General features: G+C 45.4%; 1 protein-coding gene across 1 annotated transcript in view; it reads right to left on the bottom strand.

Moving 5' to 3' along the window:
• xpo4 (exportin 4) overlaps positions 1–23,358 on the bottom strand; it is a 234,477-nt gene that overhangs the window by 60,998 nt on the left and 150,121 nt on the right. Inside the window, exons 12-13 of the mRNA XM_084314483.1 lie at positions 4,592–4,737; positions 2,600–2,777 (exon numbers count right to left, since the gene is read on the bottom strand). Of these exons, the coding sequence (XP_084170609.1) occupies positions 2,600–2,777; positions 4,592–4,737 (324 nt within the window). The remainder of the gene's footprint in view (positions 1–2,599; positions 2,778–4,591; positions 4,738–23,358) is intronic.

A 23,358-nucleotide genomic window follows, 5' to 3' on the forward strand; every position in this document is an offset into this window, starting at 1 on the left:
CACTACTTTGAGCAGGTTGGCACCTTGCATGGTTGCCTCAGCTGTCGGTGTGGGAATGTGTGAGTGAATGGGTGAATGTGACACATAAATTGTAAAGTGCTTTGGATGAAAGAGTTATATAAATAAATGCAGTCCATTTACCATTTAAATGTCAAAGAATGAGTGCACGTTTATATATGAGTGTGCACGCATGTGTGTGTGTGTGTGGTCAGGCCTGTGCCAGGCATTCCCCCAATGGGACTGGCAGGGGGGCAGAGTGTGTGTGTGTGTGTATGTGGCTTCAGAGGACTGTGGCATCACTACAAGGCGCCGTGCCACACCATCCACAACCCACAGGGACGTTGTTTTATTGCCACAGCAGTTTTACTGGTTGTACTTGCAGACAGTGTGTTCAAAAGTGTGAACGTGAGCCAACTCTTGAAAACGACCCGCCCTAAAGCTTTATGGGACAGTGGAGAGGATGCTTGGGGTTTAGCTCGTCTCTAGAAGCCGGGGAGTCTATTCCTGGCAAGGCAGTGAAGGCACTGTCTCCCCGTTATTGGGTGTCTGGTCAGTAAGTGTGAAATACTGTCATAGAGTCAAGTGGAGTCAGAGACACAGAGGAGGCATCTCTTCCATGACGACAATCCCTCCCCTGGCTGCAGCGTCCCTGAATGAATGAATGGATGATCATTGCATTTATATAGCGCCTTTCTAGACACTCAAATCGCTTTACAATGTAGGGTGGAAATTGCCTCCTACCACCCAACCTTGGGCTATGCAGGCTCAATGGCTGCCATACACATCGCACTACGCAGTGGCTGAAAGGCTCAGAAGACAGGGATTGATAACAGCCAATTAGGGGGGTGGGGATTAGTTGGCCTTGATGTCAGAGACCTGATTGGGAATTTTGGCCAGGAACATCAGGGAACCCGCTACAACGACCAAATTCAGTCGGGACCTCAGTTTAATGTCTCAGGACGACACTCCCAACTGCATGGTGTCTAGGGATGGGTACCGAATTCGGTACTTTTAAAGGTACTTACCGAAACACGTCGGTACTACCGAGTATCGATTCACGTGAGATACCGTTAAAAAACGTTTTTCTTTTCATGTCAACGTTCACACGCACAATATACGCTTACCTAGGATTTGACTTGATTCAACAACAAAGCAGTCGGCAATGGCAAGCCGAAAACGGTCGAAAGTGTGGTTATTTGAAGTTTGGATTTTTTTCCCACAACTGAGGTAGGTAGATTACATTTTTAGAGACTAAAGTACAGAAAAAAGGTACCGTTGGGTACCGGTATCGATTCACAGGTACCGGTACCGTATCGGTTCAAATGTGAACGGTACCCATCCCTAATGGTGTCCCTGTCAGCGTAACAGGGGCATTGTTACTAGGGATGCCCCGATCGATCGGCCACCGATCGTTATCGGCCGATAATCAGTATAAATATGCGATCAGTGATAATGCTTTATTTTCGCCGATCGTCAAAACCGATCGAAAAACATGATACAATTCTTAGCGGAGATCTCACTCGCTGAGTTCTGTTTCAGACACACGGAGCTGCACACAGAGCTGCAGTGTCTGCTCCTCTTCCTCCTCCTCCAGCCCCTCCCGCACCCGTGTAAACACGGGTCTAGTCTAGTCAGTGGGACCTCCGTGAGCTAACGTTAGCTACCGTTACAAAATGACCCAGTCAACTATTCACTTTTAGTTTAATACAAGAGGCATTGTCTAACGGTATCTAGCCGGCTAGCTACTGATAGCTCCTGATATCAACAAATGCTCCAGCAATAGTCTAGTACTAGTGTATGATACCTCCGTTAGCTCACGTTAACTCACGTTAGCTCACGTTAGCTCACGTTAGCTCAAAACGAAATGTCCCATTCAACTACCGGTAAATAGTTCACTGAGGCGTTGTCTTAACGTTATCTAGCCGGCTAGCAGTAGCTACAGATAGCTCCTGATATCAATGTCTTATAACATTGATTCGATGCGTATTCGAGCCCCGGCTTGCATCGGTCACAAACGGGGCTAGCTGAGGGAGTAGGGTATATCTGCAGAGCCGCAGATATACCCTGCTGAGGGCATGCTGAATGTGATTTGATCAAAGCAGAGTCACACAGACAGTGGAGATAGCGAGCATTTTGACTTGTTGCGTGGTGGCGATGTCTCGCAGATAATACAACTACAAGTATAATTATATAATATATATATTTTATAAAAAATAAAAAATGTATATACATTTATTTTTTATTTTTATTTTTAATAAAAAACAATCGATATCGGATCGGTATCGGCCGATATGGCTCAAGACAATCGGTGATCGGTATCAAAAAACGTAATCGGGGCATCCCTAATTGTTACTGCTAAGTCCAGAGGACAGAGTGCTCCCTGCTGGACAACAACACCTTTCAGACAACAGCCTTGACCGGGGCTCAAAAATGTGGAGCTCTACCATGTAGCCACGCTGCCTCAATGACTCATAACAAACCTTTTTGCATACAATACATCTTCAATGTAGTCCGTTGTTCTCAATTAGATCAAATCGTATCAAAACAAACGATGCTCTCGTAACAGATCAGGTATCAGACCCCCGGGTTCCCTCCTCACCTGATGACGGAGTCGGTGCGGTTGCAGCCGGGGATGGAGGAGGCCTTCTCTCCCGGCGACCCCAGGATCTGCAGGGTGGTGTTCATGTCCACCTCTGTCGAGTGCTTGATGGAGAACTCCATCACCTCCGAGGGGATCAGGGGGGTCTCGCCCTGCGGGTCGTCCGCTAATAAATACCCTGGAGAACACGTGGAGGGACACGGAGAGCGCAGAGAGTCAACAACATGTTTCTGTTATTATGTAGTAAGTGAGCTAAATACCAGTCAAGAAAACAAACTATCTGGCCCATGATTTGACTTCCATGACTGATCTTCTTGCTTCTTCACACTGTGATCTTCCTCGTCTATTTTTTTGTATTTTTTTTTTGTATTTTTTTTTAAACAAACACATAAAACAAACATGACAACACAAAATTAGATATACAAGCATTAATTAACAGTGCACATCCAATGAAATCACCATTTAGATAAATGTCTTATACAAGATATACCCCTAATGCCTGCTATCTAATACCCTACACACATATGCTCTCGCTCGCTCGCTCCCCCCCCCGGACCCCCCATTGGATAATCCATCCATTATCGTTCGCTCCTAACCAGGCACTACCATTATATGCTAGCTTTTATTCTCTCCACCACTTCTAACCACATTGTCATTTTGGATTCATTGAGACCTAAAATTCTTGCTGTAGATATTTCTAGATAAATCACATCGAGATATGTAAGAATCCAGACCTTCCGGCACATTTTTTCAGGTTGAAACCATCGTGATGCTATCAGCTTCTTAGCCGCTGTGATACCAGATAAAACCAATGTCTTTAGCTGTATAGGTGCTGCACACTCAAAAACATCATTCAGCAGTAATACAGAGGGGTGTACAGGTATATTCAGAGTTAAGAGATTTGATAATTGCTGGGTCACTTCTTTCCAGAATATCTTAACTGGTGGGCAGTCCCAGTACTATTTTTTAATCCCTTCTCCTTTGTCAATAGATATCAAGTTACCCCCCCCCCCCATATATTTTTCTTGGCAGGGTGGAAATGCCTCGCAAACCGTATTTAGACCACGTGACACTATTTTAGGCAGAGTGAACCGCCCTGTCTCTTCTATGGGAGGGGACAGGGAGATACAAGCAAGCTGTTATGGTTTCAGAGTCGACCAACCCTCTGGTTAGATGTAAACTTATTTTTGTTGTATTGTACATGTGCTGTGCAATGACAATACATTTTAATCTAATTGAATGTGTTATTTTATTTCATTCTTTTAGAAGATGTCATGGTCTCAGAGTCAGAGTCTACTAGTACTGTGTTACTCGTTCTTTCTAAGAAGATGTCATGGTCTCACAGTCTACTAGTACTGTGTTACTCATTCTTTCTAAGTGCCCTCAGAACTGGGTGGAGTTTTATTAATTTTTCTTGTTCACTAATAAAATAGTCTGTGTGGAGAGGAACGTGTTGTAAAGTAATTTCACTCCAGAAACTTATAAAAACACAATGAGCCTGCGTCTTCAAATTCACCACACAGCAATAACAAGTTGCCCAACTGGTAGCCTGCCCTTCCTTAAATCAAATTACAGTCATATTATGAATACACCATCACCAACCAGCCTCCGGGCCTAAATTTAGACCAGCTAAGTGGACTTCCCCCCCAGAGTGCAGTTAAGAGGTTTCATTTTATGCTAGTACAGTAGGAGGTAGCTGAATGAATGCCAATATGACACGGCTAATATAAATAATATACATATACAACACGGTGGTAATGAATGTCATGTCTACTCTCCCCAATGTAGTCATATCCATGTTAACTACTGTATACCTTCTTTAAATCAAAACCCTGGAGCCAAGCAAAATCATACAAAATGGATTGTAAAAAGTAGAAAATAAGTTTTTACTAAGAAATGTGTATTTAAAGATACTTATTTTTTCCCCCAATGAAAAATGAATGTACCCTTTATAATGTATGTTGAAAACAGAAAGCCAGATGAGCTGCTGACCTGAGACCAGTAGGAGCCAATGGATGTCTTCGTAGAGGTCATCCAGGACCTTCCGGTCCACTGATCCGAGGTCAGAAGAGGCCATGAGGTGCTGTTGGGTTCTCTGGAGCTGTCCGTGGAGCCGCGTCACTCGGTCCTCCAGTAGACTGGGGGGTGGGTCGAAGGGCAAAGGTCAATGCAGGAAACGCAATGCAATACGGAATAATAATAAACTAAACATTTAGTACATTTACTTGTATAAGGAATTTGGTTTGGTGCTTGTTGCTCACACAAAAAAGACAAAGAAAATACATGGAGTAAAAATACATCAAGTAATTAATTAAAGATAATAAAAGATATATTAAAAGAAAAACACATTTCTTGTAAATTTCTTTACCCGTGGTTAACACTTTGATCGCCATGGGTTAAATTCATAATTTACCATCCCTAGCCAGCTCTATTTGTCTATGGAGAAGTTCCCCTTCTTTGCAGGGCTATAACTTTTTTAATTCTATTGCTAGATTGCCATTATTATGGCCCATTCAATGTCCTATATCCATTGTTCAGGGTGAAGCAACGATATACTTTTTCATTCACATATTCATACTAAAATATGGTCTAAAGTATAAGTATGTTTTTATCGTTTTCTGCAGCTTTCTCCAGAACTTGATTTATAGCTCCAAATGCATTATATTGATGATGAAATACAGTTTGATAGCAATCGGCGCGAGATAAAACATTTCAACTGGACGTGGTTCTAGAAGTTACTACGTATCATCTGATATTGACCGGATGGGCGAGGGGGCGTTTATAATTCCGTGGGCAACATTATACCATTCGTCTAGTGTGGGTCATATGGTCATCAGAGCAGTTTATATGGAATACGTTAGAAAATAACGCTGGATCTTACCGTATGTTCCTCGCGCCGTTGGACGATCAGCGTGGAGTAGACCGTTTTCGATTATGGGATGTTGATCCTGATGAACCATTTCCAGGTTGTATAATACTATATACGTCCAAATAACTTTGTTTATTGAGTTAGGGCGAGCGATTGATCATCCAGTGTGTTGAGATGGAGTCCGGCTACCGATCGCGAGTGCCCGGACGACATATGGATGAGCACTTCCTGTTTGGCGCGCCCCTCCCTCTTGGCCGATCTGCCGATTGGCCACCGGATGGCGCTCTCGAACCGTTAGACAGTTGAGTGGAGCTCACCAGTACATCTCATGGCTCCGGAGGAGAAATATGATTTCGATCACAGATTTTTGAATTATTGATATCAAAGACGAGTTGCGGCGTCTTCGGCAGAATGAGCATGGCTAGGAATGACGTCTAAACACGTCATCGGCGATTAAAGTGTTAAACAATAGCAATAGTGGTGTGTGTGGTTGTACCTGGTAGGTAGAGGTATACAGTGGTGTGTGTGTGTGTGTGGTTGTACCTGTGTTACGTACGTGGGTTGTGCATTATCATTATTGCCATATATTTTAACTAGGGCTGTCAGTTTATCGCGTTAATTAGATTAATTAATTACACAGCAAATTATCGCGTTATGAAAATTAACTAAAAATTAATTACATTTTTTTTTTATATTTTTTTTTTTTTTTTTTTTTTGTATCTCATTCATTCCAGGAGAATGTAGAATACACATTCACAGACTCTTTTAATATGGTCCATTTGCATGTTCTTGGTATCTGATTCTAGGGACATCTATGAATCTCAGGGAATGTATTCCCAGTGTCAGAAATACTGTGGGCTAGATCCACAAAGAATGGATTGCACGGTGCAAGTTGCACCCTTACTTACAATTCATTATGAATTGAAAATGGGGGACCCTGATGTAAACAAGACGAAAGTCTTTCTCTGGTCTGCATCCCCTTAACAATTGTGTGTATTGAGCCGTCCTGTATTGTACCCATTCTGCAATCTGTTAATAACATTTTCATTCAATCAATCAATCTGCGCTGTGATTGATTGAATGAAAATCTTATTTTGAGTCAATTGTAATGAACCAAATGAGAATATCAATACATACATTTATCTTTGACTGTGAATAACACCATGCTCAAATTGACCAGACCTGAAAAATCTAAGCAAATTAATAGATGGAAGATGATTAAACAGAAGGTTTTGTAGATACAGTACTGAATTCTGCCATCTGGACACATGCAATTTGAAATATGATTATAGAATATAGAATATCAGGCATAAAATGGTTATGCGATTAATTAGATTAATTAATTACAAATCCTGTAATTAATTAGATACATTTTTTTAATCGCCTGACAGCACTAATTTTAACACCATGTAGCATCAGGGTAATATATTATTTGTGTTGTTCTCTTGTGTGGTGTTGTGTCATCTCCTAATCGCCTGTTTCTGTTTCCGCAGATGCCACTCATCTCCCTGATTGGATTGGTTGCACCTGATTGGTGCATCTTCAGGCAGGCAGTGGAGATAAGTGGTTAAAGGAGTGGGAAGTGACACACATCGGGGCGCCTCATTGAATCACTGCCACCGACCAGAGTGGAGTGTGGAGGTGGCCGCTAGTTTGCCACTATTGAGTGGATACTTTTGTAGCCTAAATTGTCAAAGCCATTAACCACTGTGTGTGGGCAATATTATTGTGTTGGTCTTGTCTTCCACTGTTGTGTGCTTCCCTAACAGGTGGGATTATTATAGTATATATTATTGGCCTCTGCGCCATCTCCCTCCATCAAGGGATATATATATATAGTGTTTTAGTGCTGGGTGGTTCCCAGTGTTTACCTTTGCTTAAATGTTTGTTTGTCTTATTTGTATATTTCCTGTTTGTGCTCCATTACCCTTTGCCCTTGGTTTGAACCGTGGGTTTCAAGCCCCACGATAATAAATATCATTTCTCCTTTGTGAGAGAAAACGGTGCTTTTTCAATGTATGTGATGTATAGATTGGGGAGAGATGACCACAGCTAAAAACGGTGGTAATGAAATGTGCATGGTTCGCTTTAGAAAACGGTGATAGAAGAAGAGGCAGTAGCCATCACTGCAGAAGGTTTAGCAGCCAGCCGAATGTTTACATTCCTTGTAAGAACATAGATAACAGAGTGTAGGCCCAGAGCAGGAGGAGAGGGGTGACCTCTTTAATGCAACAGTGGATGAAACGTTTAATGGTGTGAAAGGTTAGCAGTCGTCATGACAGCACGTCGCATGACAACCAGGAGAGGGGCGGGGGGCCGTCGTTGCTACGACGAAGACCTATAAGTCGAACGGTGTTTCCGGGTAGGGCAGACTAGAATCTGACCGAGAGCGAGTAGGACTGAGATCACACAGAGGACCTTCTCTCCTCTCATCACGAGAGAGGGGGGGGGGGGGGAGGAAGAATGCCACGACATCAGTAGCTTCGGCTACCACGAGGATGGTCTTAGGCTAACGAACAGGCCTGAACACTATTGGACTGAATCACAAAAGGACAATCTGAACACACCGAAAGATCATTAGAATAGACTCTTCAAGGACGATACAATTTGATAACATCTGATAACATCTGATTATGAGGTTTCTGTTTAGAGAAATAAAACAACGCTTTTCCTCACAAGGTATCTCACGTTGTCGAAGTGTCGAATTCTTACGGAAGTGGAGGAGTATTATGGTTTATGGATTGCACTAATGGGGGAAGATAAGGATCTTATCTACCAGTATCGGAGACGTCAGGACCATTAAAAGTACACAACGCAGAGGAATTGGATGGAGAGACGAAGACGTGATACTGGCCAGTTTGATCAGAATCTAACAGATGGTGCCGTGACCCGGATTTGCAAGAGATTAAAACAACGGGAACAGTTGGTTGTTGATGACAGCCAGAAAGCAAGAGATAAGAACAACGGATAAAGACTTTTTCAATAATGGGCCGACAGTGGACAACAGTCATCAATGTGTGGGAGAATCATGATCGAAGCAAGGCCGGTCAGCCCTGGGAGAGAGCGGCGAGTCGAGCGGTCAGGAGGCGAACCAGCGCTGTAGGGGAAACAGCGCTCCGATCAAAAATGTGAGTTCACTGTGCACACGGTTGTTTTGATTTTAACGCCAAATAAAAACGAACAGATAGTGAATCCGTAAACGTAAACATTTCTAGTTCGACACAGAGAATGCCAGCTGTGATAATATGAGCAGAGAGCCATGGTGGAAATCGAGGGTGTTATCTACAGAGAATGAAAAGCAAACGAGGCAGGCTGCACAGTTTTGGTTTAAGGAGGGTAAATGCGAGATGAGGAAAGGGGGGGGGGGGGCGCTTGAATCAGATCGAAAAATTGTTATGGCGGGACTGTTTTCATAACAGAAGGAAAGTCGAAAGGAGATTGTACCAGTGTGTATTATGTCCGATCAGGCAAGAGTATTAGTCTGAGAAAGCGTCCCCTGATAATGGATAGGAAAGAGAGGAAAACAGCAGTGTTTTTAGGCCTTGGAAGGAGGGGCAGCGTTCGTTTTGTTTGTGAGAGAGTAGCCATTATGAGCGAGTCAAAATGGCCGTGAGCACCACGAGGAGATAACAACAGATAAAGAACCAGGAAGTGACACGTCAACTAAAACACCATGGAGGAGGAGTAGGTCGCCACCTAGTGGCGGAGGGGGGGTAGTGCTGGGGAGTTTCCATTACCCATAGGGGAATATTTAGAGTTTAAGTTAATTAAGGAGTTTAATTTTTTCAAGATTACCAACTGCTTGTGTGTATACACGGTGGTGTATGTAGAACTTTGTAAAGGAACTCAAAGTGTGGTATAGAGCGACGGGACAGCTCCAGGGCGATGGTAGACAGCCCCGTAGGGTATAGAGCGACGGTGACAGCTCCAGGGCGATGGTAGACAGCCCCGTAGGGTATAGAGCAACGGTGACAGCTCCAGGGCGACGGTAGACAGCCCCGTAGGGTATAGGGCGACGGACAGCTCTGTTGTATGTTAGATGATAGTACGAGTACGTATGTGAGTTAGGAGCAGGGAACCAACCTGCTCTGTTGTATGTTAGAGCGATGCAAATAGTTTTAGGCACTGATTCTGGGTTTTTTGGTTGTTGCACTGTTTTTGGGTTATCACAAAGAGGCGGGAAGAGGGTCCGTGCGTGAGGATACCAAGTGCGTGGGATGCCAAAAGATAGGGGGACAGGGCTTATGTTGTGTGCTCGGTTGTAGGTTATTATCATAATAATAAGATCGATATACAGGTTAATTAAATAAGTTTAATTATGAAATAAGAGGGAGTTCGATCTCCAGTGGGGCCTTCTCACACCTAATAAATAGGCAGAGTCTTGAGGAGACACGTCACCAGAAAGAACTGGCGCGCGCTGGGGGTCAACCGTGGGACAAACGTAGAGCGCCGAGTGGGTATCGTTTAGCTGCTGGTGTCACGCCGGAAGACAACAAAACAGGGAACCGCCCTGTAGGATTAGATATGGGTGTTGAGAAGGTGGGGGACTAATAGAGAACAAATAGCGCCATGGGCTGTAGGACACTCACACCGTCCAACAGTCTGAAAGGGCGTGGCCATGGCAGGGGCTTGCAGAGGGAAAAAAAATATATAGAGAACGAGCTGCAGGCCCAAAGCCACGGTAGACTAATAGAAAACACAGGGTCGAGTGTACAGAAAGACTGCCAGTGTTGTGTTTCTGCTTTCAAGGGGGGAATGACACCGACAGCGATGGAGATGGCCAGGAGACAGACTGGAGGAGGAGGAAGCCGCAGGGGCCAGGCACAGCAGCCTGGTACACAGATGATCCACGACGAGAGGGAGGAGACGGCGGCGGTGGAGATGAGCCTCAACCAAGATGACCGACAGGGCGGAGATGACCGACAGGGCGGAGATGACCGACGAGGCGGAGTCCAGCGGTCGCAGGCGGTGTTGCCCAGGGGAGAACGAGGCAGACATCGGAGGGGCCTTCACGGCGGAGATGCTGTTTAGAGAGCGTTTTGAAACAACAGAGCACGGGCGGTGAATCATGAACAAACAGGGACTTCCTTTCAGAGTCAAGCAGGAGATCGAGAGACGAGACAACAGCGAGAAGTCCTGTGTTCATTGATTAGGAGTATGAGATATAAATGGAGGATTCATATATAAGATATATGTATAGAAGGATATATATATATATATAGAAGGTAGATATAACTGAGAACAGTAGAACAACAGGATATAATTATTGGGAGCAGACAGGGGGGCTCCAATGGTTATGAGTCGTTGGATGTTGTTGGTTTTGGTGGTCGGTTTCGGTTCCCTTTGTGCACGAAGGGGGGCGCAAACAGACATCAGGCAGCAGGATCACTGGGTTGACCGTGGGCCGTCTTTGTTTCTTGTGCACGAGAGACGAGGTTGGTTTGCTTCAACCACAGGCTATTTTTGGCATAATTAATTGAAAAACCAAATAATGATTTATGATTCTGAAGGGGTGATAAGAATCAAGGGGGGATTGAGAGAAAACGGTGCTTTTTCAATGTATGTGATGTATAGATTGGGGAGAGATGACCACAGCTAAAAACGGTGGTAATGAAATGTGCATGGTTCGCTTTAGAAAACGGTGATAGAAGAAGAGGCAGTAGCCATCACTGCAGAAGGTTTAGCAGCCAGCCGAATGTTTACATTCCTTGTAAGAACATAGATAACAGAGTGTAGGCCCAGAGCAGGAGGAGAGGGGTGACCTCTTTAATGCAACAGTGGATGAAACGTTTAATGGTGTGAAAGGTTAGCAGTCGTCATGACAGCACGTCGCATGACAACCAGGAGAGGGGCGGGGGGCCGTCGTTGCTACGACGAAGACCTATAAGTCGAACGGTGTTTCCGGGTAGGGCAGACTAGAATCTGACCGAGAGCGAGTAGGACTGAGATCACACAGAGGACCTTCTCTCCTCTCATCACGAGAGAGGGGGGGGGGGGGGGGGGGGGAGGAAGAATGCCACGACATCAGTAGCTTCGGCTACCACGAGGATGGTCTTAGGCTAACGAACAGGCCTGAACACTATTGGACTGAATCACAAAAGGACAATCTGAACACACCGAAAGATCATTAGAATAGACTCTTCAAGGACGATACAATTTGATAACATCTGATAACATCTGATTATGAGGTTTCTGTTTAGAGAAATAAAACAACGCTTTTCCTCACAAGGTATCTCACGTTGTCGAAGTGTCGAATTCTTACGGAAGTGGAGGAGTATTATGGTTTATGGATTGCACTAATGGGGGAAGATAAGGATCTTATCTACCAGTATCGGAGACGTCAGGACCATTAAAAGTACACAACGCAGAGGAATTGGATGGAGAGACGAAGACGTGATACTGGCCAGTTTGATCAGAATCTAACATTTGGGAACAGTGGAGGTTTAAATCCCTACCCTGTATAATAAATATAATTTACTATTTGGAACAACGCCTTGTGTTTACTTCTTATCTGCTCGGGACCGTGCGTAGTGCACTACTGAAGGGGCTGGTTTTCACATACAGCCCGCTTCAGCTTATATTTTATATTGTCATTAGACATTACTATGTGACATGGGGGCTCAATGCCGGTCTTCTGTGTACGTTTGACATAGGGGCTGATGGTGTCAGGTAAGGTGGCGTTGTTTATTAGTATTTATGTATCCATGCCGTGTTTTTGTATAATAATTAACCATTCGTGTATGCTCTTAACCAGATCTCTTTTTTCTACCACATAGGTAACAGGGGGGTCACCTGCCTGGCTAGGGGGTGGGGGGCACGAGTCGTGATTCCGGTGGAGCGTGCAATGAAATCGGTAAGCGACTGAAGATATGTGTAGCCCTCATCCCGTTAGGGGAGTAGTTTAGCTGGGATAGGCTAGAGTGACACAGGTGATCCTAGTTGAGTGGTTAGGAACATTTGTTATTGTTTTCATTTAGTAGATGTGGTCAGTTGGATTGTTTTGGTTAAGAGGTATAAATGCAGAATGTGTCTATTATTATTGCGCACGGTCATGGTTGGCTAAGTGAGGACGTTATATATTTTTTGTGGTGTATCATAGTCACACATAAAGACATATTATGGCTGCGTCGGCGTTTGTTTTGGAGGTCTTTGTAGTGGATCCGTCAGAGGATCATTTGGACGGTTGCACTAAGGCGGAGTTATGCCTTATTGCTAAATATTATAATATTTCTGTGCAAAGTTCCCAGTCCAAGGCTGATTTGAAGGCGGCTGTAATAACTGGGTTAGTGGAGCAACAGGTGTTCGGCACGGCTCGGGGAGTGGTAAGTCATAGTGACTCACTGTTAGTGGACCAAGAGGTTAAAAACACTGGCGATAAATCTCCCTTAGGTGATCTTAGCCCGGAGGGTGGTGCTATTAGGAAAAATGGTAGTATTCCCGGAGCTGAAAGTGAGGGCGCGGGCGATTCAGATGAAGAATCCATGTCTTCTGGCCATAAGCGCTCTGGCCTGCGTTTTGCCCGTCTCCAGATGGAGGAGAGAGCGGTTTTGCGCAGGGAGGTGAGAGACAGGGAAGAGAGAGAGAGAGACAGAGAGGCTGTACGAGATAGAGGAGAGAGAGAGAGATAGAGAGGAGAGAGAGAGAGAGGGACAGAGAGGGACAGGAGAGAGAGAGAGGGACAGGCTGGAGAGGAAGGAAGAGAAAGACAGGGAACCAGGCTCGAGACTAACGATGTCCCGTCGTCCCGGGGACGATCAAATATTGATTTGGGACGAACAGAAATCTTTTTTGGGACGCAACCGGGACGGGGAGGATTTTTTCTTTTTTTTCACAGGAAATGTAAATTAGCCGACTGTCAGTGCGCACATATATTGCTGTCAAATGATGAATCTAAACGTTGCATGATTAGCCGAATCCAATGTCTATCTCCGTCTCCCAAGGCAGCGATACGCTAATCCAACATCAAGCTCCTACCCACCACTCCTCAGCCAGTCGCGCTGCAACACCAAGGTTAGGGCTGGGCGATATGACTATTATATAAATATCGGGTACAGTTCATTAACAATACACTTTTTCAACGTATCGTGGATATCGTGATGTTTTACCCAATAGGATTGTGTCGCGTCAATCTGGTCCACACGTTACTCGTTCATATCTCAGCCTGTGTTGAGATATGCCCATTCCGCGGTCTGTTAATAAAGTTTTCAATCAGACAGATGTATGGAAAGGCTTTTATTATAACATTCGTTGAGGTAAAATCATTATGGCTAATTTAGTCATCCTGTGGTGCACTAGTCTCCTACTAGTCGGTTGCGGGGAGCTAATGTAAGTAGCTTTGTTGATGTCAGCACACCGGACATTCAGGAAGTCAAAAACTAATGGCGCTTGCCGATTGGTGCTAAGAACAGCAGGGCGGGTGCAAGCGGTGTGACGTAATTGGCAGACTCGACTGTCAATCAAAATTATTCTGTTGTCCGTCAGAATGAATGAAAACTTTATTAACATATTGCAGAATGGGTACAATACAGTACAGGAGGATGAAGACCAGAAAAAGACTTTCGGCTTTTTTACATAAGGGTCCTCCATTTTCAATTCATCAAAACATTTAGAGACATACAAATATATACAGTAGTTTCATAAAAATGCTAAAATGCTATTGATTGATTGATTGATTTAAAACTTTATTAACATATTGCAGAATGGGTACAGTACAGCTCAATACATACAATTGTTAAGGGGATGCAGACCAGAGAAAGACTTTTGTCTTGTTTACATCAGGGTCCCTCATTTTCAATTCATCATATTTCATATCTAAATCATATAATATCTCATTGCTAAATATATGCAATATATTATAATCTAATAATCCAATAATCTAAATCTAATATATAATATAAAAATGCTAAATGCATGGGTATTTTATTTTGTCTTTAATGTTAGCTTGCAAACTCAAATACTGTCTTGGTAAGCCTCATAATGAATCGTTTGGGGTAAAAAAGAAAAACATTGTGATGTGTATCGCCGAAAGGTCAGAAAATATCGTGATATCATATTTAGGCCATATCGCCCAGCCCTAACCAAGGTCCTACCCACCTCTCTGCAGCCAGTTGCGCTGCAGCAGCAGCAGCAGCATCACACCCCAAATGAATCTCGCTCCAAAAAATAAAAACGTGTTATCAGGTGAGGGAAATCTCTCTTACCTAGGCTTTCTCCACTGTACTCCACTTAGTTATCAAAGGTGGAATCTCTGGACGCAATGACATTATGTAGTTTAAAGCTAAACTACGTTTTTCTTTCTTGTTAGAAGAGGGATAACTTATTCAGTTAGATTTGATTTGATCTTTATTTATCTCTAACATTTTCAACCATAAACACACATTTGTAATAACAAAAAAAACTAAAACGAAATAAAATACATTTAAATATATTTTCCTATGGAAAGAATAATCAACATGGCTCCAATTGGTTGACTATAACAGCACCGTGACCAAATATCCCTATACTAGCACCTTGTTAAACACTTTTTTTTTATATTTATTTTTAATCATAATTATTCTTGTGAAATCTTTCCACCATGGGAGCCTTTTGACTAAATCAATTTATTCTCCCCTTCTCTGAATGGTGTTTCTTATGGCAATAACAACTATAGACGACAAAACCAAAGTAAAGAAACTACATTTGATTTTTGGGACGGTTACATTCACTTTGGGACGGTTAAAATTGTATTTCGGGACGGTTCTGGGACGGTGGTGAAAAAAGTTAGTCTGGAGCCCTGCAGGGAACTCCAACTGACCATAGAGAAGCTGAGGTTGGAGGCTGGAGCTGGTAGTGGTAGTGCTACCCCCTCTCCAGCTGGAGTTTCCCCGGCTCACTTTAATAATAATAATAATAATAATTTAGGACCTGCTCCGAGGTCATCAATCGGCACACATGCGATGCATGCATGCATGCAATTCGTATCTGCGATTAACCCATCCCGTCGTCCTTCCCCCCCAAGGGCAGCCGGGAGCAGACAGGCGTCAACGTGAGCCGCGCCAGGGGACCAATCCAAGTGCTCCTGTCCGTCTTCGTCAAGGACGCCACAGCGTTAGCGATCTATTGTTGTGCATGTTTTTCCATTGGGTTTATCTTATCAGGGGGGGAAACCCTTGCGAGCACGGGGAGAACATGCAAACTCCACACAGAAAGGCCTGGGAGATACCCCACCTGGGTAACTGGCATCATGGAAACCTGGTCCCCAAGCGGGAATCGAACCCTGGACCTTCTTGCTGTGAGGCGACAGTGTTAACCACTACACCACCGTGCCGCTGCACTTTAGTATCGGCCAGCACGTTTCTCTGGTGCCCATGTTCCGAGAGTCGGAGGTAGAGGCTTATTTTTCTGCTTTTGAGCGGATTGCACATGCTCTGCATTGGCCGGAGGATATGTGGGTGATTTTACTTCAGACCAGGCTCACTGGCAAAGCCAGTACAGCGTTTGCGTCATTAACTATGGACGACAGTCAAGATTATGAGCGAGTGACGAATGCTGTTTTACGTGTGTATGAGTTGGTTCCCGAAGCATATAGACAGCGTTTTCGCTTGCTCAGAAAATCCCCTTCTCAGACGAATACAGATTTCTCCCGTGAGCAGAGGAATCTTTTTGAACGATGGTGCGCGGCGAGTAAGGTGCAGGATCTTGCAGCCATGAGCGAGTTGGTACTCATGGAACAATTTAAACTCTGTATGCCCGAACGAACCGAGCTGTATCTGAATGAACAGAAAGTGTCTACTCTCCAAGACGCTGCGGTTTTGGCGGATGAATTGGCGTTGACGCACAAACATGCTTCTGTGCGTAACGACACTGCGTATGTTAAAGGCGGTGCGTTTCCCTCTCGGGAATTACCATTTCGGGGAAATGGCGAGCAAGCGTATCGGCCACGCTCGCCTCCGTCTGACAGGAGACAATGTCATTATTGTAAGAGGCCAGGTCATTTGATGGCGGACTGTCATGCATTACGCGATCGCGATCGGCAGGATACTAAAAGGCCAGCTCAGAAACCAAAGGGGGTGGGGTTGATTAGCACTGTCTCACGCCCAGAGCAGGAGAAACCAGACAGTTGTTTTGAACCTTTTATATTTTCTGGTTTTGTGTCACTGTCGGGTAAAGTCTGTGACCAACGCGAGGTGAGGATTCTTCGTGATACAGGTGGTTCGCAGTCCTTTATTCTGGCGGATGTATTGCCGTTAAATGAGGAGTCGTCTTGTAAATCAAGTGCTATTGTGCGCGGAATAGAAATGGGCTTTACACCCGCTCCGTTACATATGATACACGTGAGATCAGAACTGGTCACAGGTTGTTTTTCCGTGGCGGTTCGTTCATCTTTTCCGGTAGCCGGAATTGATTTTATCATGGGGAATGATATAGCTGGGGGGAAGGTAATTCCATTTCTGGAGATGGTGGACGCCCCAGTGTCTGAGTTTCTGTGCGATGCGTTGATTAAAAGTCACCCAAATGTTTTTCCTATCTGTGCTGTGACTAGGGCTCAGGAGAGACAACGAGAGCAGGCGGTGACGCTGCGTGACTCCATCTGTGGCGAGGCTCTCGCTGAGGACAGGTGGCCGTCTAGTGGCGAGATGAAAAGGGGTGTGAGTAGCGTTCAGGGGAAACTGGTAAATCCCCAGTTTTCCGACATGCCGTTGCCTCTAACGCGTCAAGCGTTGATTGACGCTCAGAAAAATGATTCCTCCCTAACAAGTTGTTTTGCGGCAGTAGCCAGCACTACTGATAGTAGGAAACACACCTTCTTAATAGAGGAAGGGGTATTGATGCGTACTTGGGTAGCTAGGCCAGGTGTGACAGGCTTAGAGTGTGGGGTTGCCTGGAATGTAGTGCACCAGGTTGTATTACCAGTGGAGTGTAGACATCACGTTTTGATGTTAGCACATGAACATATTTGGTCTGGTCATCTGGGTATTTCAAAGACTTATGACAGAATACTGCAAAATTTCTTTTGGCCCGGTCTGAAGGCCGATGTGGTAACATTTTGTAGTACTTGTAGTACATGTCAAATTGTGGGGAAGCCAAATCAGGGGGTTCCTTTAGCTCCCCTGCACCCCATTCCAGCGATAGGGGAACCTTTTGAACATGTGATCATTGACTGTGTTGGCCCCCTGCCTAAGACAAAGGCAGGTCACCAATACATGTTGACTATTATGTGTCTTGCCACCCGTTTCCCAGAGGCAATACCTCTGAGGAAAATTACTGCCCCAGCAATTACCAAGGCATTAAACAAGTTTTTCGCAACTTACGGTTTACCAAAAACCGTGCAAAGTGATCAAGGCTCGAATTTCATGTCTAAGACCTTTAATCAATCATTACAGGCTTTGGGTATCAGTCACACGGTGTCTAGCGCGTACCATCCTGAATCGCAGGGGGCGCTGGAGCGCTGGCACCAGACGCTGAAGGCGATGCTAAAAAAGTTCTGTGTTGATACGGGTTGTGGTTGGGACGAGGGGGTGCCATTTGTACTGTTTGCTATTCGGGATGCTAAACAGGAGTCACTTGGGTTTAGCCCAGCAGAGCTAGTGTTTGGTCACAGTGTGCGTGGTCCATTGAAACTGCTCAAAGAGAAGATGTTGTCTGGTTCTTCTCCTAAATCGACTGTGTTTGATTTTGTCTCCCGGTGCAAGGAGCGTCTCCGCTGTGCGTCCTCGTTGGCTAGGGAGGCCCTCGCCTCTGCCCAGGGGGAGATGAAGGTGAGGTTTGACAAGAAGGCGGTGGGGCGGCAGTTCGAGGCTGGCGATGAAGTGCTGGTTTTGCTGCCCATGCCTGGGTCAGCTCTCTCTGCCCGGTTTGCAGGGCCCTATAAGGTGGAGAGGAAAGTATCAGACACCAATTATGTTATATGTACGCCCGAGAGGCGCAGGAAGACACGGTTGTGTCATATTAACATGTTTAAGAAATATCTCACCCGTGCTGGTGAGAGTGAGCAGGAGGTGCAGTCTGGCAGCCCAGGAGCTGTTCCAGCTGTTTTGTTGACATGTGTTAATCCTCTGCCGGACGACGATTTGAAGGCGTTGTCCGAGGGTCAGCAGACGGGGCGTTTGACTAACTCGGAGTTCATGAGTGAGGTCACTGCCCATCTGTTGTATTTGCCCGAGTCACAGAGTGATGATGTACGTCAACTGTTGTTATCCTATCCTGTGTTGTTGTCTGATGTGCCTTCCAGAACGACCGTCCTGGAGCACGATATTGATGTGGGGGTGCGACCCCCATTAAACAACACGCATATCGGTGTCCGGTGGCGAAGAGGGAGGTGATGAGGAAGGAGGCTGAGTATCTGTTGGATAATGGGATGTCTACGGATAGCCGTAGTCCCTGGAGCTCTCCTTGCCTTTTAGCTCCTAAGGCTGATGGGTCTCCCCGGTTCTGCACTGATTACAGGAAGGTGAACGCGGTGACGGTGCCTGACTCATTCCCGTTGCCCAGAATGGATGACTGCATTGACAGTATTGGTCCCGCTGTATTTATTACGAAACTCGATCTCTTGAAGGGGTACTGGCAAGTTCCCCTGACAGAGCGAGCATCTGATATTTCGGCGTTCGTTACACCAGACAATTTTTTGCAGTACACCGTTATGGCCTTCGGAATGAGGAACGCACCGGCCATGTTCCAACGTTTGATGCACATGGTGTTGGGGGGTGTGTCTAGGTGTAACGTCTATTTGGACGATGTGGTGGTGTACTCCGATACTTGGGGGGAGCACATCGCTAACTTACGGGGGGTTTTTGCACGCTTGGCGGGGGCTTCGTTGACTCTGAACCTCGCCAAGTGTGAGTTTGGGAAAGCCACGGTGACGTACTTGGGGAAGCAGGTGGGTCACGGACAGGTCCGCCCGGTGGACGCTAAGGTGACAGCGATCCTGGCGTATCCGGCTCCTTCCACGAGGCGCGAGCTACGGCGTTTCCTGGGGATGGCAGGGTATTACCTGTGTTTTTGTAGGAATTTTTCTGTGGTGGTGGCTCCCCTCACTTCTTTGTGTAGTCCTATTGTACCTTTTGTGTGGTCCGAGGAGTGTCAGTGCGCCTTCGAGGCTGCTAAATCTCTCCTATGCAGTGCTCCTGTTCTGGCAGCCCCTGACTTTGCGTTGCCCTTTCAGCTGGAGGTCGACGCGAGTGCTGCTGGGGCTGGAGCTGTGCTGTTGCAGGCGGGAGAGGGCGAGGTGCATCATCCGGTTTGCTACTTCTCTGTGAAGTTCAAGCTACATCAGTTGAACTACTCGACCATCGAGAAGGAGACGCTGGCGATGCTCCTCGCTCTCCAGCACTTTGAGGTGTACGTGGGTTCCAGCACTATTCCGGTGTTGGTCTACACGGACCACAATCCCCTGGTGTTCTTGGCTCACATGTACAATCACAACCAGAGGTTGATGCGTTGGGCCTTGCTGGTGCAGGGCTACAACATTGTCATCCGTCACAAAAAGGGGGTGGACAATGTTGTGGCCGATGCCTTGTCCAGAGGGTAGGTCTGGGGGTACTACTCTGATGTTGGTTGTATAGGCAATAATGTTTTGCTCACCCGGTGGGTTCGTTTCTATGGGGGGAGGTGTTACGTACGTGGGTTGTGCATTATCATTATTGCCATATATTTTAACACCATGTAGCATCAGGGTAATATATTATTTGTGTTGTTCTCTTGTGTGGTGTTGTGTCATCTCCTAATCGCCTGTTTCTGTTTCCGCAGATGCCACTCATCTCCCTGATTGGATTGGTTGCACCTGATTGGTGCATCTTCAGGCAGGCAGTGGAGATGGGTGGTTAAAGGAGTGGGAAGTGACACACATCGGGGCGCCTCATTGAATCACTGCCACCGACCAGAGTGGAGTGTGGAGGTGGCCGCTAGTTTGCCACTATTGAGTGGATACTTTTGTAGCCTAAATTGTCAAAGCCATTAACCACTGTGTGTGGGCAATATTATTGTGTTGGTCTTGTCTTCCACTGTTGTGTGCTTCCCTAACAGGTGGGATTATTATAGTATATATTATTGGCCTCTGCGCCATCTCCCTCCATCAAGGGATATATATATATATAGTGTTTTAGTGCTGGGTGGTTCCCAGTGTTTACCTTTGCTTAAATGTTTGTTTGTCTTATTTGTATATTTCCTGTTTGTGCTCCATTACCCTTTGCCCTTGGTTTGAACCGTGGGTTTCAAGCCCCACGATAATAAATATCATTTCTCCTTTGGGAACAGTGGAGGTTTAAATCCCTACCCTGTATAATAAATATAATTTACTATTTGGAACAACGCCTTGTGTTTACTTCTTATCTGCTCGGGACCGTGCGTAGTGCACTACTGAAGGGGCTGGTTTTCACATACAGCCCGCTTCAGCTTATATTTTATATTGTCATTAGACATTACTATGTGACACCTGGTAGGTAGAGGTATACAGTGGTGTGTGTGTGTGTGTGTGGTTGTACCTGGTAGGTAGAGGTATACAGTGGTGTGTTTGTGTGTGTGTGTGTGTGTGTGTGTGTGTGTGTGGTTGTACCTGGTAGGTAGAGTTATACAGTGGTGTGTGTGTGTGTGTGTGGTTGTACCTGGTAGGTAGAGGTATACAGTGGTGTGTGTGTGTGTGTGTGTGTGGTTGTACCTGGTAGGTAGAGGTATACAGTGGTGTGTGTGTGTGTGTGTGTGTGGTTGTACCTGGTAGGTAGAGGTATACAGTGGTGTGTGTGTGTGTGTGTGTGTGTGTGTGTGTGTGGTTGTACCTGGTAAGTAGAGGTATACAGTGGTGTGTGTGTGTGTGTGTGTGTCTGTGTGTGTGGTTGTACCTGGTAGGTAGAGGTATACAGTGGTGTGTGTGTGTGGTTGTACCTGGTAGGTAGAGGTATACAGTGGTGTGTGTGTGTGTAGGTGTGTGTGTGTGGTTGTACCTGGTAGGTAGAGGTATACAGTGGTGTGTGTGTGTGTGTGTGTGTGTGTGTGTGTGTGTGTGTGTGTGTGTGTGTGTGTGTGTGTGGTTGTACCTGGTAGGTAGAGGTATACAGAGGTGTGTGTGTGTGTGTGTAGGTGTGTGTGTGTTAGGGCTGCACGATTAATCGTTTTTTAATCAAAATCGCGATTTGGAATGATGCAATTATCAAATCGCCAAGCCTGCAATTAAAAAAAAAAAAAAAAAAAAAAACGTTTTTTTTTTTTTTTTTAACCAGGAAGTCCCATTGAGATACAAGATCTCCTTTGCAAGGTAGACCTGGCCAAGATGACAGCAATAACATTTGCAATACATCACACAGCAATAAAATGTGTGATACATCACACAAGAACATAATAAATGTGCATGTATGCAATACATCACATGTAAACACAAAGCAGAATAGTCTACATGATAGTAAAAGTGTATAATACAGGGTAATACAGTAATTTTGCAGTTGGGACCCGACTACAGAAAGCAGCAACATGCTTCTTGTAAAACATTTTTTAAATATGTTATAATCGCATCGCAAATCGCAATCGCAATATCTGTCAGAATAATCGCAATTAGATTATTTCCCAAAATCGTGCAGCCCTAGTGTGTGTGTAGTTGTACCTGGTAGGTAGAGGTATACAGTGGTGTGTATGTGTGTGTGTGTGTGTGTGGTTGTACCTGGTAGGTAGAGGTATACAGTGGTGTGTGTGTGTGTGTGTAGGTGTGTGTGTGTGTGGTTGTACCTGGTAGGTAGAGGTATACAGTGGTGTGTGTGTGTGTGTGGTTGTACCTGGTAAGTAGAGGTATACAGTGGTGTGTGTGTGTGTGTGTGTGTGTGTGTGTGTGTGTGTGTGGTTGTACCTGGTAGGTAGAGGTATACAGTGGTGTGTGTGTGTGTGTGGTTGTACCTGGTAGGTAGAGGTATACAGTGCTGTGTGTGTAGGTGTGTGTGTGTGGTTGTACCTGGTAGGTAGAGGTATACAGTGGTGTGTGTGTGTGTGTGTGTGTGTGTGTGTGTGTGTGTGTGTGTGTGTGTGTGTGTGTGTGTGTGTGTGTGTGTGGTTGTACCTGGTAGGTAGAGGTATACAGTGGTGTGTGTGTGTGTGTGCGTGTGTGTGTGTGTGTGTGTGTGTGTGTGTGTGTGTGTGTGTGTGTGTGTGTAGGTGTGTAGGTGTGTGTGTGTAGGTGTGTGTGTGTGTGTGGTTGTACCTGGTAGGTAGAGGTATACAGTGGTGTGTGTGTGTGTGTGGTTGTACCTGGTAGGTAGAGGTATACAGTGGTGTGTGTGTGTGTGTGTGTGTGTGTGTGTGTGTGTGTGGTTGTACCTGGTCGGTAGAGGTATACAGTGGTGTGTGTGTGTGTGTGTGTGTGTGTGTGTGTGTGTGTGTGTGTGTGTGTGTGTGTGTGTGGTTGTACCTGGTAGGTAGAGGTATACAGTGTTGTGTGTGTGTGTGTGTGTGTGTGTGTGGTTGTACCTGGTAGGTAGAGGTATACAGTGGTGTGTGTGTGTGTGGTTGTGCCTGGTAGGTAGAGGTATACAGTGGTGTGTGTGGTTGTACCTGGTAAGTAGAGGTATACAGTGGTGTGTGTGTGGTTGTACCTGGTAGGTAGAGGTATACAGTGGTGTGTGTGTGGTTGTACCTGGTAGGTAGAGGTATACAGTGGTGTGTGTGTGGTTGTACCTGGTAGGTAGAGGTATACAGTGTAGTGATGTGACGATTCATCGATTTGCATCGGTGCGCCGGCATACACGTTCACGATGCGCGTGCACCGGTGGAATACGTGCGCACCGGCTAGAACTCAGGTTGAACTTGCGATGCATCTTGTTGTAGCGTCTTTGCGTCGGTCAAAACCGATGCATTAATATAATTTCCTCTCATCCACTTCTGTCAGCAGTGCACTGTGACTGCACACAGCTGATACTATACTACTAATACAGAAGGC

This window comes from Notolepis coatsorum, assembly GCF_963971535.1.
Source record: "Notolepis coatsorum genome assembly, chromosome: 5".
NCBI lineage: Eukaryota > Metazoa > Chordata > Actinopteri > Aulopiformes > Paralepididae > Notolepis > Notolepis coatsorum.